Raw genomic sequence first — 13,198 nt, forward strand, 5'->3', positions numbered from 1 at the left:
CCTATCCAGATGTCCGGCACCTTCTTTCTAACACCTCAGGTGATACTTGATGCACTGAGATGTTCAGAATCATTCCTAGATCTTGAATAAAATTTCAGTTTCCCGGTAGGAAAAAACTGTAGAGGTCTGAATTGCAGTCTATTCAGGGAAACAAACTTCTTCAGGAAGGAAATGGTCCCCAGCAAGCTCATCCATTCCCTTCCCAAGTATGCTTACTTCCCTAAAAAGGCTGTGCTTTGCCTAAGCAGGAGAGCATATAATAGTGCAATGTTGCGGTAGACTCGTAGTCTTATACCGTGCGGTAACAAGCACCGAAAGGATTAAGAGATATCTCTGTTGAACATAGTAAGGCAAAACGAATGCAATGTTTATTCATTCATATAAGAAATCCCCTCAATCTTAGGCTAAAGTCCGTGATTGTAGGGCAGAGATACAGTTAGTCAGTCAATCCCGCAGGAGAGAGAGACGTAACCGCCAGTACAGAGATACGGTTAGTCAGTCAATCCCACAGGAGAGAGAGACGTAACCTACCGCGCATGACAGCGAACGAGCTGGGACTGGCTCGGCTCGGTTGGACTGGAGCGGACAGTGACAGCAGCAGCTTACATTCGTCGTCTCTTACCGTTATGCATGGGTTGCCAGCTACTCTATTCTACGAAGAAATAGGTCCGTTATTTTTTAGCAGAAAGAGACTCTCAAGCTGGTATATTTAAGCGAAACAGAAGGCGCTAAATATAGAAGTGCCTTTGTGTCGTCATAACATTATCATACAACGGTAAAAGAAAAATCGGAAACTCCTCGTAGGCTGCAGGGAGTAACGATTAAATGCCCTTAAAATTAAAGACAATAGACCTCTCGGTTGTAATCCGAAAAGGTAACTACAGCAAGCGTATATGACTTGAACCAACCAGTAGTAAAATAACGCAAGGCAAAATATGAAATTGTTATGATACAATAAAAGTTTGTTCATACTTACCTGGCAGACATATCTATAGCTGAATTCGGAAACAGCTACATACATATCTGACAGGCAAGTTTATTGAACAAATCTTAGAGAATCGAAGCAGATAGCTCAAGCTTCTTATGTTATTGGACATAAGCGTTCATTGACGTAGTCTACAAGTCTATTACTTGTACGAGTCTATGATTGATGAATGAGGGCTCTTACGAATCTTGTCAAAAAGAGCTTATCCGCTTACGCAATATCAAGTTATTGAGATGTTTGTCAATGAGAACTAACCCATTTACGGGACAAAGAGATATTTTGTCAATGAGGGGATACCCACTTATACTTGACAAAACGATAGTATATTGTCAATGGGGGAAAGTCACTGAATTGACAAAACGTAATCCAGGAAGTCGAGCATATTATTTTTCCCATTCCCGTATCAATCGAGGAAGGGGCAAGAATCCTGATAAGAGACTGGGCTTTCGGCAGGTAGGACCCCGATGTTCAACTTCGGCAGCGTAGTCCCGAACTTAGGAACTAACAAAATCTATCATCTGAAAAGCCCTTTCAGATGGACTAAAAAGCTTGCAACTTAAATTTATTGGCAGTACGGCAAAGGAAGTCCTGTCTTGCGCTTTCCTGAAGAGCGTCCTCTTGAGGAGTGCTTTTGCAAGAATCCTACCGAACGTAGTCGAGCGTCATGATGTGCAGGACGTCGAGCTTTTACATAACCCGTAACTGCCTTATCACAAAGTCTTGACTGCAGTAGAGCAAACGAGATCTTCCCTTGAGCTTTCCTTAACTCCATCCACCTTTGCGAAAAGCAATATTAATTGATAGAGACCTCTTGAATTCACGAAACCCGATGTCTTGCTGGGTTTCGAAGACGAAGTTGCCTGTTCACTTTAAGCTTCCTCCGAAGCACTGCTTACTTCACATTCTTTGCAGGTGAGGTAGAAGGTATCACCGAAGGTAGAGGTAATAAATTCTTTAGGCCCAAATCTGAAACAAGAGGTTGAAGAGTTCAACAGAAACGTTCAGCCAGGCGACACACCTGGCGTGCGCTGGTGCACGCTCGGCGTCCACTGGCGCGCGCCTGGCGTCCATCCGAGCGTCCCGTCCAAGCCGAGTGTCCAAAGAAGCGTGCAGAAAAGCGTCACGCTCCTGACAGGCGTCAAAACAAGCGAAAGAAACTGCCATCAGGGAAGAGCGAGATACATCTTGGAGAAAAATCCGACTGCACGAAGCAGTCTCAGGAGAAGGGTTGATCGTGTAAGAATACGAGGGGCGAGGGAACGCCTTCTTATTCTCACAGAACAAAGCTCGGACGTCCGCGCTCAAAAGCGTCCTGCTACTACGACTTCTTTTTCGTATTTCTCGGTGGAAAGACGTACACATGTTCAGGCGACGTTCGCCTTATTACTTCTCACTGAAACGCATGACGAGAGAGAGAGAGAGAAACGTGAAGCGTCCTCCTCTATAAAGCTTCTATTTAGAGGGCGCGAGTCCTTCCGAAAGCTCCAACCCCTGCGCGGGGAGGACACTTCGGAGGACGAGAAGCAATCCTTCAGGATTCGTGCACATGCACGCACTTTGGCAGCCTGGGAGTATCTTCCGGTCTGCCGAAGGCACGTCAGATCGGTGGGGGTTCCTCGTAACCCTCCTTCGGCTTTCGACATGCTCTCTCCCTGTTCCTGGGAGTCAAGCAGAGGTCCCAGCCTAGAGGCGAAATAAGGCCGATCTGACGCACCCTCCACTACACAAGGGGCACTGTCACTGCACTTAGCCACTTCACTTTTGCTCTCTAAAGCAAGCACTTTCGATTCTAAGTTACGAATCGAGAGAGTATCAGAGAAAGGGCAATACCCTCTCCAGACACTGTTTTAGGGCCCGAAGGCAACACTACAGGGTGTATCATTTACAGAAGTAGCACTCTTCACAACAATGAAGGAGAGCGAGCACCTCTCGCAGACATATTCATAGCCCGTAGGCCATACTACAGGGTTAGGCAAAAAGAAGTCTACAGGTAGATTAGCAGGTTCACTACCCTGACTTTTGTTTACTGAATAACTGCGTACATACGAATCATACTTCTTTCTTACGGAATTAGACAAAGTCTCCACAAAGAAGCAAGACCCATACCCCTCGTGCATACTAAGGGCAGATCTACCGAAGCTTTCGGTAGCCACACCCTATCTTTGCAGACAACACCCTCTGAAACTAGCCTAACTAGATTCAGATATCTTATGCAAAAATGAATCAAATTCAAATCAATTTAAGATAGCGTATGCCTAGCCACAAATCCAAGTAAATAAATCAAAAGACAATCAGGATACTTAGCGGCAATGGAGTTTCCAAAATCCTAAGACGGAGGTACTGAAAACAGGCGTTTCCAGTACCGGCGACAGAAAAATTATGAATAGAAAACGGGAATGGTTCCTGATACCCACCTCCCAGCGGCGGGAATGGGTAATAACCACCTGGCCGACCACTGCGTGTGCCGGAGGTTTTTGAAATTCTGTCGGACGTCAGAAAATACAGCTATATATATATCTGACAGGTAAGTTTCATGAACAAACTATTTATGTACCTAGCTAGGGTGGTGTTACTATGATTGATGTATGCACTGCTGAATACTATTTCCAGAGCCAATGCTAGGGACGCATAAACTCTGGGACAAACCAGAGCATAACGAGGAAGAAAGCCTACACACAGGAGACAAAAGCCCTCCTGTCCTGAGTCCTTTATGTTCTATTACTGTGCCAACAAGCAATATTCTGGCCATGACCAACTATAAGATAATTAATTGAGATAAGCTGATCTGTCTTATAGAGCCCGGGGGGAGGGGGGGGGGGGGGACCAAGAGAGTAACTCCTTTGAGGAAAAAAGTAGCTACACTATAAAAAAGAAATACATCTTTGAATATAATACAGTCATCCTTTGCTTATCTTGAAAATATGTCCTCTGAAAAACCATGATGTACATAAAAGAAGTACATATAGTAAAAACCCTCATGTGTATTTGTGTCACTGAACAGAATAATTATCTGTATACAAAATTACAGGAAGATCTATTTTTCAATGTAACTGTCATGCATCACTGATCTTGCAAGCAAGCAATTTTCAAGGTAAAGTTACAAACAAAATTATTGTACTTTAATTAGCGTGGTTCTGGTATTGTTCTATGTTTGCCCTTCTTATGTATACAGATATAAAATACAAATGATTGCAGATGGAAGCCAAAGTTTTAAATTGAGAACAACAGAAACTTAACAGATATTACTATCTTATTTAATCAGCAAAATACCATACTTACTAAAGAACATTGCATTATACATCAAGAGACGGGGCTCAAAATACATTAAGAGAAATGGAAATAATGCCAGAGTATGCAGGAAAGGATGACATGACATTAGATGGAAAAAAGATTGAGGTTGCATCTTCCAAATATTTAGAAATTGGAATTTAGTATAAGACTGAAAAATGCAAATCAAACAACAGGCACAATGAATAAGATTTGGATATCAATTACGTACACTGAAATTGCCTACAAAATTAAGACTATTCATCTACAAAAGACGCGAATAAAGGTACGACAATACTATATCTAAAGATTTGGTGTTTTGCAAAAAAATAAATAAATAAACTTTAAGAATAGTGAGAGTTACATGAAAGGATAGTCAGAAAAGATATTACAGCATAATGGAAATTACAAAGTTCCATATGGACACATAATCATGATGAAAGGGAGATGAAGCCTGAAGATGTGGTCAGATTTGTGTAATATAAAGCACATGAAAAATGAATAGCAAAACATAAAAAATATCCTTATTGTTCCATTGTGTTTGAAGTCATGAGGATTATATAAACTAGTCGTCAATGTACGTATAACTGTTCTCCATGCCATATAGCATACAGAAAATGTATCATTTCCAGGTAAACACAAGCCATCATGCCAACAAACTTAAAAATTCAAAAAAATCTCTCATAACACATACACACACTCATACTGTGTACTAATGCAATACAGTGTTCTGAAACTTAGTAAATGTATATATTGCATCATTATCATAATGTAGTATGATATACAAAAACTTTTCAACTGTCAAAAGCATTATAGTTACTTGAAAATACACAATCATATTAATGAACATGTGCAATTAAACATCTGTTTATGAACATCGCTTTACAACTGACACAGTAAGCCTATTGGTGTGCAATACAATACTTAGGCTGGTGTGCAACACAATTTTTAGGCTATCATTACACCTTTCACAATGTGTTAGGCTATTGTTCAGAGATAGAGCACACTTTCTTACCTCAGTTTCATAGATTTCTCCAATACTCTGGTGATGCTTTGCAGCCATGGTAAATTTCCCCATATCTGTGTATATTTCGATGGCCTTTAGCAAACTATTCACAGCCTCTGCAACCGTATAAAGGACACATAATTAGTTGAATACTAAAAGCAGAGGGAACTGCCTCAAACAAGATCATAATGGAATCAAAGGCAGGCAGTAAACTTAAGATAAAACTGGCTATCAGGACATATTAAAACTCATTCACTTAAGACAGAACTTATAATTTTCATCAATGAATGATTAGAATAAATGTTACCAAATATTCCTTGGTTCCTGCAAAACCCACCTTACACTTTACTACAAATTTATTCAGGCCTTTCAATCATTGTTTGTAATTTAGTTGGCACATGCGTATAGGTCCCTAGCAGTATCTGGTAGTTATCTGAATCATTCTTTGTGTTTTTCATCTAGTTAGCCTCTTTGAGATTCTAATTCTTTGGCATGTTATGGAATATTGCTTCTGCTACGTTTCTCCCAACTGTAATTAATTATCCCTAATTTTAATTTTCCTTATTGAAAATAGTTAAAACTTTTCTGAAAAATATTCAGTGTTGATTTGTGATTTATACCTAATACCTATTAGTCTTTTGTTTTCAGGACCAGTGACAGTTCCCTTGTTTCTTATCAGTACGTACTGTATTTTTCTTTTATCACTGACCTTTTGATCCTTATTTTTTTGCTATGTGTATCACTAAGAAGGCTTCAGTTTTATTACTATTTGCATAACATTTTTCTAGAATAAGCGTTTGTAAATATCTTGCAAAAGCTGCTTACTTTTTTGCATAATTTGGTGGTGAGAGGTTGATACTTGTCCTGTAGTGGTTCCTGTACAGAGGAAGTGTTCACATTTGACTTGGGTCATTTGTCTCAGTTGTTGTTATTCTTTGAGAAGCTTCTATATTATGTCTTTGGTCACAGATACCAACTTGTTCACACTTTTGTTGCTTCCCTGTTTGTACATAGTATTACATAGTATTCACCAGATCACCTGCTTCAGGTCTTTGTCCCAGAATGCATCCAGTGCATTTGCACTTTCCATCTTCAGCAGGTTAGTTCCTCATCAGTACAGAGCTCAGCTAATCTTCTATCCCCTGCTCTGTTTACTGAAATGACTGAGGAACCATCTGCATATTTCAGACCTAATAAACTAGTTTTATCTGCTCACCTGCAGCCTGTTCCTCTAAAGCTGAAGTTATCATTCTTATTACTGTGACTCCCCCTTCTACTGTCTTTATTAGCCTGTGTGATTAGTTGCTAGTGTGCATGCCACTTTTCTGCAACTTGTTTACTCCTTGCCCATAGTAATCATATTCATCTAGAACACACTCCTCCTACTTTTCTTCACACCCTTCGTATTAGTGTCACTTTAGCTGTTGTGTCTAGATAAGCCTCTGCACTGTGTCTTTGGCAATAATCATACCCATTTACAACCATGTAGCTCACTCATTCCTTCCATCTCACCAAAGTTACATTTGATATAGTACTTGTTTAACATGGATTTCAAAGAGTACCAAAGGGAGTCAACTTCAGTTTTCTAAGCATTCCTAAGAATAAGAATCATCGTGACTCCCCAGTTTTCTGGCTCCTTCCAGATTTTTTATTTTTTGTCTTGAATTCAAGCAACAGTTTTGAGTTAAGACCTGGTGTTGCATCCTGCTTGGGGGAAAGAAATTTCCATTTCTTCAATCCTGTGAAAGAGTAATAAGGTTTCTCCCACAGATATCTCCATCCTACAACCATAAATGTTCTAAAGCAAAAACATGAATGCCCTTTCAGTGTAAGATATGCCTTGTGAATCTTGTGAAATTCACCTAATCATTGGGTGCAGATTATTCAGTATCAATACTGCCCATAAGTACACTCCTTCAGTTTTGGATGTTTGCCAAAGTAGTTCTGAGGCTCTTCAGGAAAGATGTACTTCGTCTTTCAGGACTGACACCATTTGGATTTGTGCTTTTTGAGCTATGAATATCTTTTCAAACATTCCATTGAGTAGTCTACCAATATCAAGAGCATTCTGACCTTTTAATCCTCTTATATTTGAAAAGTGTCTCCAAATCATTTCATAATTCCTTTTTCATAAAAATTTTAAAAAGATAACTCCTTTTAACAGCACACTGGTTTCTCCAATCATAATACTGTTGCTACTGTGAACTGGGACACTGAAATTTTGGAGCTTCTTTTGTAATAAAATTCAAGTGAAGGTCTACCTTGACAACAAACCATTGTTTTGGCTCAAAAGAATTCCCTATTCAGGGGAAGAGCTTTGCTTTCTGTTTTAACTTCTCTGTTTCTCTTTAAATGCAGTACATATACAACTAGGAATATCTTAAATTAATAGATTACTGGATATAAAATCTAAATATAGTAGCTCAGAAACTTTTACACAGCCTAATATCGCCTTAACTTTAGGACCACCTTAACTTCGGATTTTTGTCTGAAGTCCAACGGAATTTTTATATTTTTGAAAAAAGTTGTGAGATCAGATCAACTAAAGTAAAGACCATCATAACTCAGGAATGGCCTGTATATATATACAGTGGACCCCCTATATTTACAGGGGATGTATTCCAGAGGCCCCCCCCCCCCCCTTGAATGGCTAAAATCTGCGAGCACTTCGAACCCTTATAAAATGCAGAATACTGCATAATTTCTTAGTTCAAACTAAAGAAAACCCTACTAAAAATCCTTATGCCTGCTCTTCTTAATAGTTTTAACACAAAAAGTACATTTAATCATGAAATTGATATGAGCAGTAATTTGTGGATATTTCTCATGGTAAAATACTGCAAATATGCAAACTTACAGTGTGGTGCTGGAACACATCCCCCCCCTTCATAAGTTGAAGACACACTGTATATAATACTACATACTATAAAGGCAAGGCAACCCCTGGTAATTGGTGATCCTGTTTTATAGCGCTATTCTAGCATGATACGTAATGGAGGCACCAAGATCCGGTTACATATTGGTAAGCGCCTTTTGGTTATCGGCAATTTTCACTTATTAAGCCATCGAAACAGAATCCCCCCTCCCCCAAAAAAAACCGGGGGTCTACCTATTTACAGGCAGTCATCAGTTAATGGTGGTACGGTTTTATGGCGCTTATCTAGTATCATAATCAGCAATTTTTGGCACCATAATGGGCTACGTTTTGGTTATCGGCGCCATAAGGTGCCGATAATAGCTATGGCGCCATAACATAGCTAACAGAGGCACCATTAACCGGTTATCTGCACCATTAACCGGAACTTGGTGCCCTAAGCACCATAAAGCACCGAGTTTTAGTTAATGGCAGTTTTCACTTATCAGCACCCTGTCAAAAATGGAACCCCTTCCGATAACTGGGGACTGCCTGTACACACACACACACACACACAATGGAAGATGTTGTAACACTCTTAAAACTCTCAACACTCACACTGTTACGAACTCATACGTGAGAGGGAGAGACATGGCCATGAAGGGAAGATACATTACTCTCATGACGTACTGGTGATACAGTCATGTATTGAAGAGGAGGATGCCTTTCCACCATCTCCACTGCCAACCTCACGAACGCAAACGAGAGGAACAAACATGGCCTTGTGGGACATGAGGAGAAACACTTCTCTCACTTGCATAAATAAGAACGTGCAAGGGAGAGGCACGACCTTTCACTCAAAGACGATGAAACCACAAAGTCCTTGATCCTCCGACGTCTGAAACAATGGCGAAAGGAGGAAGGCAAAGAAACAGGAGAAAGAGAAAAACTCCTCTCTCTATGCGGTCTCTTACTAGCAGGAGTAGGAGAAGAGATCCTCTGTTTAAGACTCTTCTTCTTCATAGACACAGCAGAAATCCTTCAGTCTCTTGTAGAGCACTTAAACTAAAGCCTCAGATGGCTCAGGGCGAGAAAACGATGATGTCATAACGGGAAGAGGTGACGTCACAGCTGAAGGATGAGTGGGCCACCGCATCTGACGTCATAAGCTGAGAGGACTCTGGGAGTGACGTCACAACACCTCTAAGACTGGAGCTGGTTGATGGCCTCACTAGAGGAATGATAAGATGTGACCCAGGGAGCATTGATGTTGACTATGGGGCTCCGCAAGGTGGCAGTATGCGAGATCCAACAGAGGAGTCCAGGGGGAGGCAGAACTGCTATAGGGGCATGGGGAGGGGTATGAGGCTCCAAGAAATGCAACAGCAGTCCATCCAAGGAAGGTGAACCATGTAGCCCCAATGACGCCCAAACAGCCACAATCTTGGATAACTCCAATCTGAAAATAAGTCACTAGATGGTGTAGCCTCCTTCCTCTCGGGTATAAAGTGAGAACCTGAGGGAGAGGGGCTACATTAAACATAACATCATCCTGTGGAACTCTTGATACTTCAATCAACAAATCAATGGAAGAAAAGGAAGGAGACAGAGGCACACTAGCACTAGTGGGGGAACATTAGCAGGAGAGGGAGATGCCTAATCATCCATCCAAGAAGAAGAAAAACCCTCCCAAGAAGGAAGCTTCAAAACTCTACGATGTTCCCTCTTCCTATAAAACACTCACCAATGCAACTTGGGCCAGGAACGATACTCTGGGCAAGGATTAGTAATCGTAAAAATACAGCTAAAAACCTTGAGCAAGAAAAACCCTGAATGCCTGGACACATGCATTGATGAGGCTGTGGAGACTCGGTAGAATCCATAATGCAGAAACACACAAACACACTGAAATAAAATGAACATGGACACAAATCAACCGGCTTGAAAGGAGAGCAAAGCGATAGCATCTTACTCTCCAAGGCGGTTAAGGAAAGGCTAAATACATCACGAGGCGGTGTGCAGTCTCTGACCAACTATCACCTTGTACATGCAGGAGTTGCCAGATCTCACAGGTTTCTTGCTGACAATCTTTGATTATTTTTAACTGGTTACCAGCCAGCGCTTGGAAATATCCTATTGTTAAGACCAAAAGTTTGTTCCACATATGAACAAACTGGGTAGAAGCATTTTTAGTGGGTTTTTCATGAGTTTTACCTAACATAATAGGCAGTTTCAAGCATTTTTACAGGGGTTTTAACTATTCGCAGGGTCCGGTACACAACCCCCATAAATACAGGGGAACACTGCACAGTGGCCTTCCACATATTTGCGGGGGATGCGTACCAGACCCACTTGTGAATAGCAAGAATCTGCAAATAGTTGGAGCCCCCTATGAAAATGCTTAAAATGGCCTATTTTGTTACTTAAAACTCAAGAAAACCCACTAAAAATTTACAAACAAGGCTTTTTTAATAGTTTAATCACAAAAAGTGAATTTTATGATGAAATTGATAAAAACACACAGAAATTTGTGGATATTTCTCGGAAAAATGCCACGAATATGTGAGTTTCCCATGAGTAATAGGTAGATATGGCCCATAGAGAAATCCATGAATGCACGAGTCCGTGAATTCAGAGAACGTGAATATGGGGGCCCACTGTGTGTGTACATACATACATACAACATACATTACATACATCATACATACATACATACATACATACATACATACCTCATACATACCTATATATATATATATATATATATATATATACATACATATATATACATAGTACTATATATATAATATATATATATATATAGTACCTATATATATATATATATATATATATATATATATATATAAATCTATATATATATATATATATATATATATATATATATATATATATATTGATATATATATATATATATATCTATATATATATATCTATATATATATATATATATATATATATATATATATATATCTATCTATATATATATCTATATATATCTATATAACAAAAGGAGTAACTGCAAGACCTTTTGACGTTTCCACATCCTTTACTAAGCAGAACTGACATACATGGGACAAAAGACAAAACAAGAAGATTCGTATAACTGACAGATAGGGATTATAAAGAGATTAGTACCTAGAATCCGACACACCTGGAAGAAGAGTAACCTTCCCAAACAAGCATAAACAATGGGTGCAATTAAAAGTTTAAGATAACCATCTAAGATACAAGGACAAGACAGTTAAAGAATTATAGGCGACAGCTGTTCAGAACTTTGGTAAACAAAACCATGTTCACAATACATATTCACAATACAGGTTAGACATACATTACAACGTAGATAACTCAAAGGCAACTAATTTTTATTTAAGTCTGTAATTATATCTTTGAGGTCATTCTTAAACATGTTACAAATACAAGGGTCTAAATGAAAAAGGCCACAACTAACATTGAAATTACAATGAAAAGTAAGTTGTATTAAAGCAGATTCTAAAAGATTTCATGATAAGACATCTCTTGACCTTGCAATTACTGAACTACCAACCCAATTTATTCGGTGGTTATTTTCACTTAAATGAATGAATATTGAATTAGATGTTTGCCCAGTTTTTACAGAATATTTATGCTGGCTTAGCCTTACTTCTAGGCCCTTGCTAGACTGTCCGAGATAAAATGAGGGACAATCCATACATGGAATTTTATATATGTTGTTGCTTTCTCTGGGGCTATTTTTTATTAACATTCCTTTTAGTGTGTTATTATAGGAGAAAACAAGGTTGACATTAAAAGCTTTTAACAATGATTTAATGGTTTCAAATCCGTTAAAAAAAAGGCAAACTGAGAATGTTCTTAAAATTTTCTTTCTGTGTGTTACTTACACTATAAAACTTTTTGTGGGCTTTATTATAAAAAAATATCTAATATATGTGAAGGATAGCATAAATCTTTCCCTATTTTTTGTATGTATTCAATTTCTTTATCCAAATATTGGGGACTGACAATGTGCAATGCTCGTAAAAACATAGAAGAAAAAATTGATATTTTTATGTTAAGAAGAAATGTACATAAGTTATGTTGTTGGTCGGTTTCCTATAACTATTGAATTTACATTGAAATGGTTCTCTGTGTATCAAAACAACTAAGAAAGGGAGGCAATTGTCTTTTTCTGATTCTAGAGTAAACTTAATCGATGGTACCTGGTTATTTAATTTAGAGAGTAAATCATTTACATCAATACCGACAGGCAGGACAGCTAAAATATCATCAACATAACAATACCATTTTACAGGAATATAAATGATATTAGGTAAGTAGCGTTTTTCAAAAAATTCCATGTACAAGTTTGAGAGTAGTGGTGATAAAGGACTCTCCATTGCCATGCCAAATATTTGTTGATAAAATTCACCATTGAATATAAACTTACAATCACAAATGCACAAACTCGTGAGTGAAATAATGTGACTTATAGGTAGAGGTAATTCATGCTGAGTTAGCTCATTACTAAGATAGTCTAAAATAGAGTCTATAGGGACTTTAGTAAAAAGAGAACATACATCAAAACTAACGAATCTATCAGTAGGGCAAAGAGCAATTTTGTTTAATTTATCAACTAAATCTAGAGAATTATATATATGAGAATCGGAGATGGTTCCAAGTAACGGGGACAAGATCTTTGTGATATATTTCGAAAGTTTGTATGAAATTGAACCAACAGTACTGATAATAGGCCGCATAGGGTTATTTTCTTTGTGCGTTTTGATTAATCCGTACAAGTAAGGTAGCGAAGGAGATTTGACTGACAATTTGCCTAGTAGTTCTGTTTTATCTTTAAGGATATTTTTCACTGTGCTATTGAAGTTTTTTATGACTTGATCAAGGGGATTTTTTGTTAGTTTTTTATAAGTCACATCATCATCCAGTAGGGCTTGCATACGTGATACGTAGTCAGCTTTATCTAAAATTGCTATACTATAGCTTTATCTAAAATTGCTATACTATTTGATTTATCAGCTTTTGTAATGTGGATAGTATTGTCCTTTTTAAGATCGGTCAAACTTTTCTTATA

The 13,198-nt window shown here is 38.5% G+C and overlaps 1 protein-coding gene across 1 annotated transcript in view; it reads right to left on the reverse strand.

Moving 5' to 3' along the window:
• Positions 1-13,198, reverse strand: part of LOC135217464 (alpha-soluble NSF attachment protein-like) — a 105,097-nt gene that overhangs the window by 27,774 nt on the left and 64,125 nt on the right. Inside the window, exon 3 of the mRNA XM_064253367.1 lies at positions 5,268-5,374. Within this exon, the coding sequence (XP_064109437.1) occupies positions 5,268-5,374 (107 nt within the window). The remainder of the gene's footprint in view (positions 1-5,267; positions 5,375-13,198) is intronic.

The sequence above is a fragment of the Macrobrachium nipponense genome, chromosome 7 (assembly GCF_015104395.2).
Source record: "Macrobrachium nipponense isolate FS-2020 chromosome 7, ASM1510439v2, whole genome shotgun sequence".
NCBI lineage: Eukaryota > Metazoa > Arthropoda > Malacostraca > Decapoda > Palaemonidae > Macrobrachium > Macrobrachium nipponense.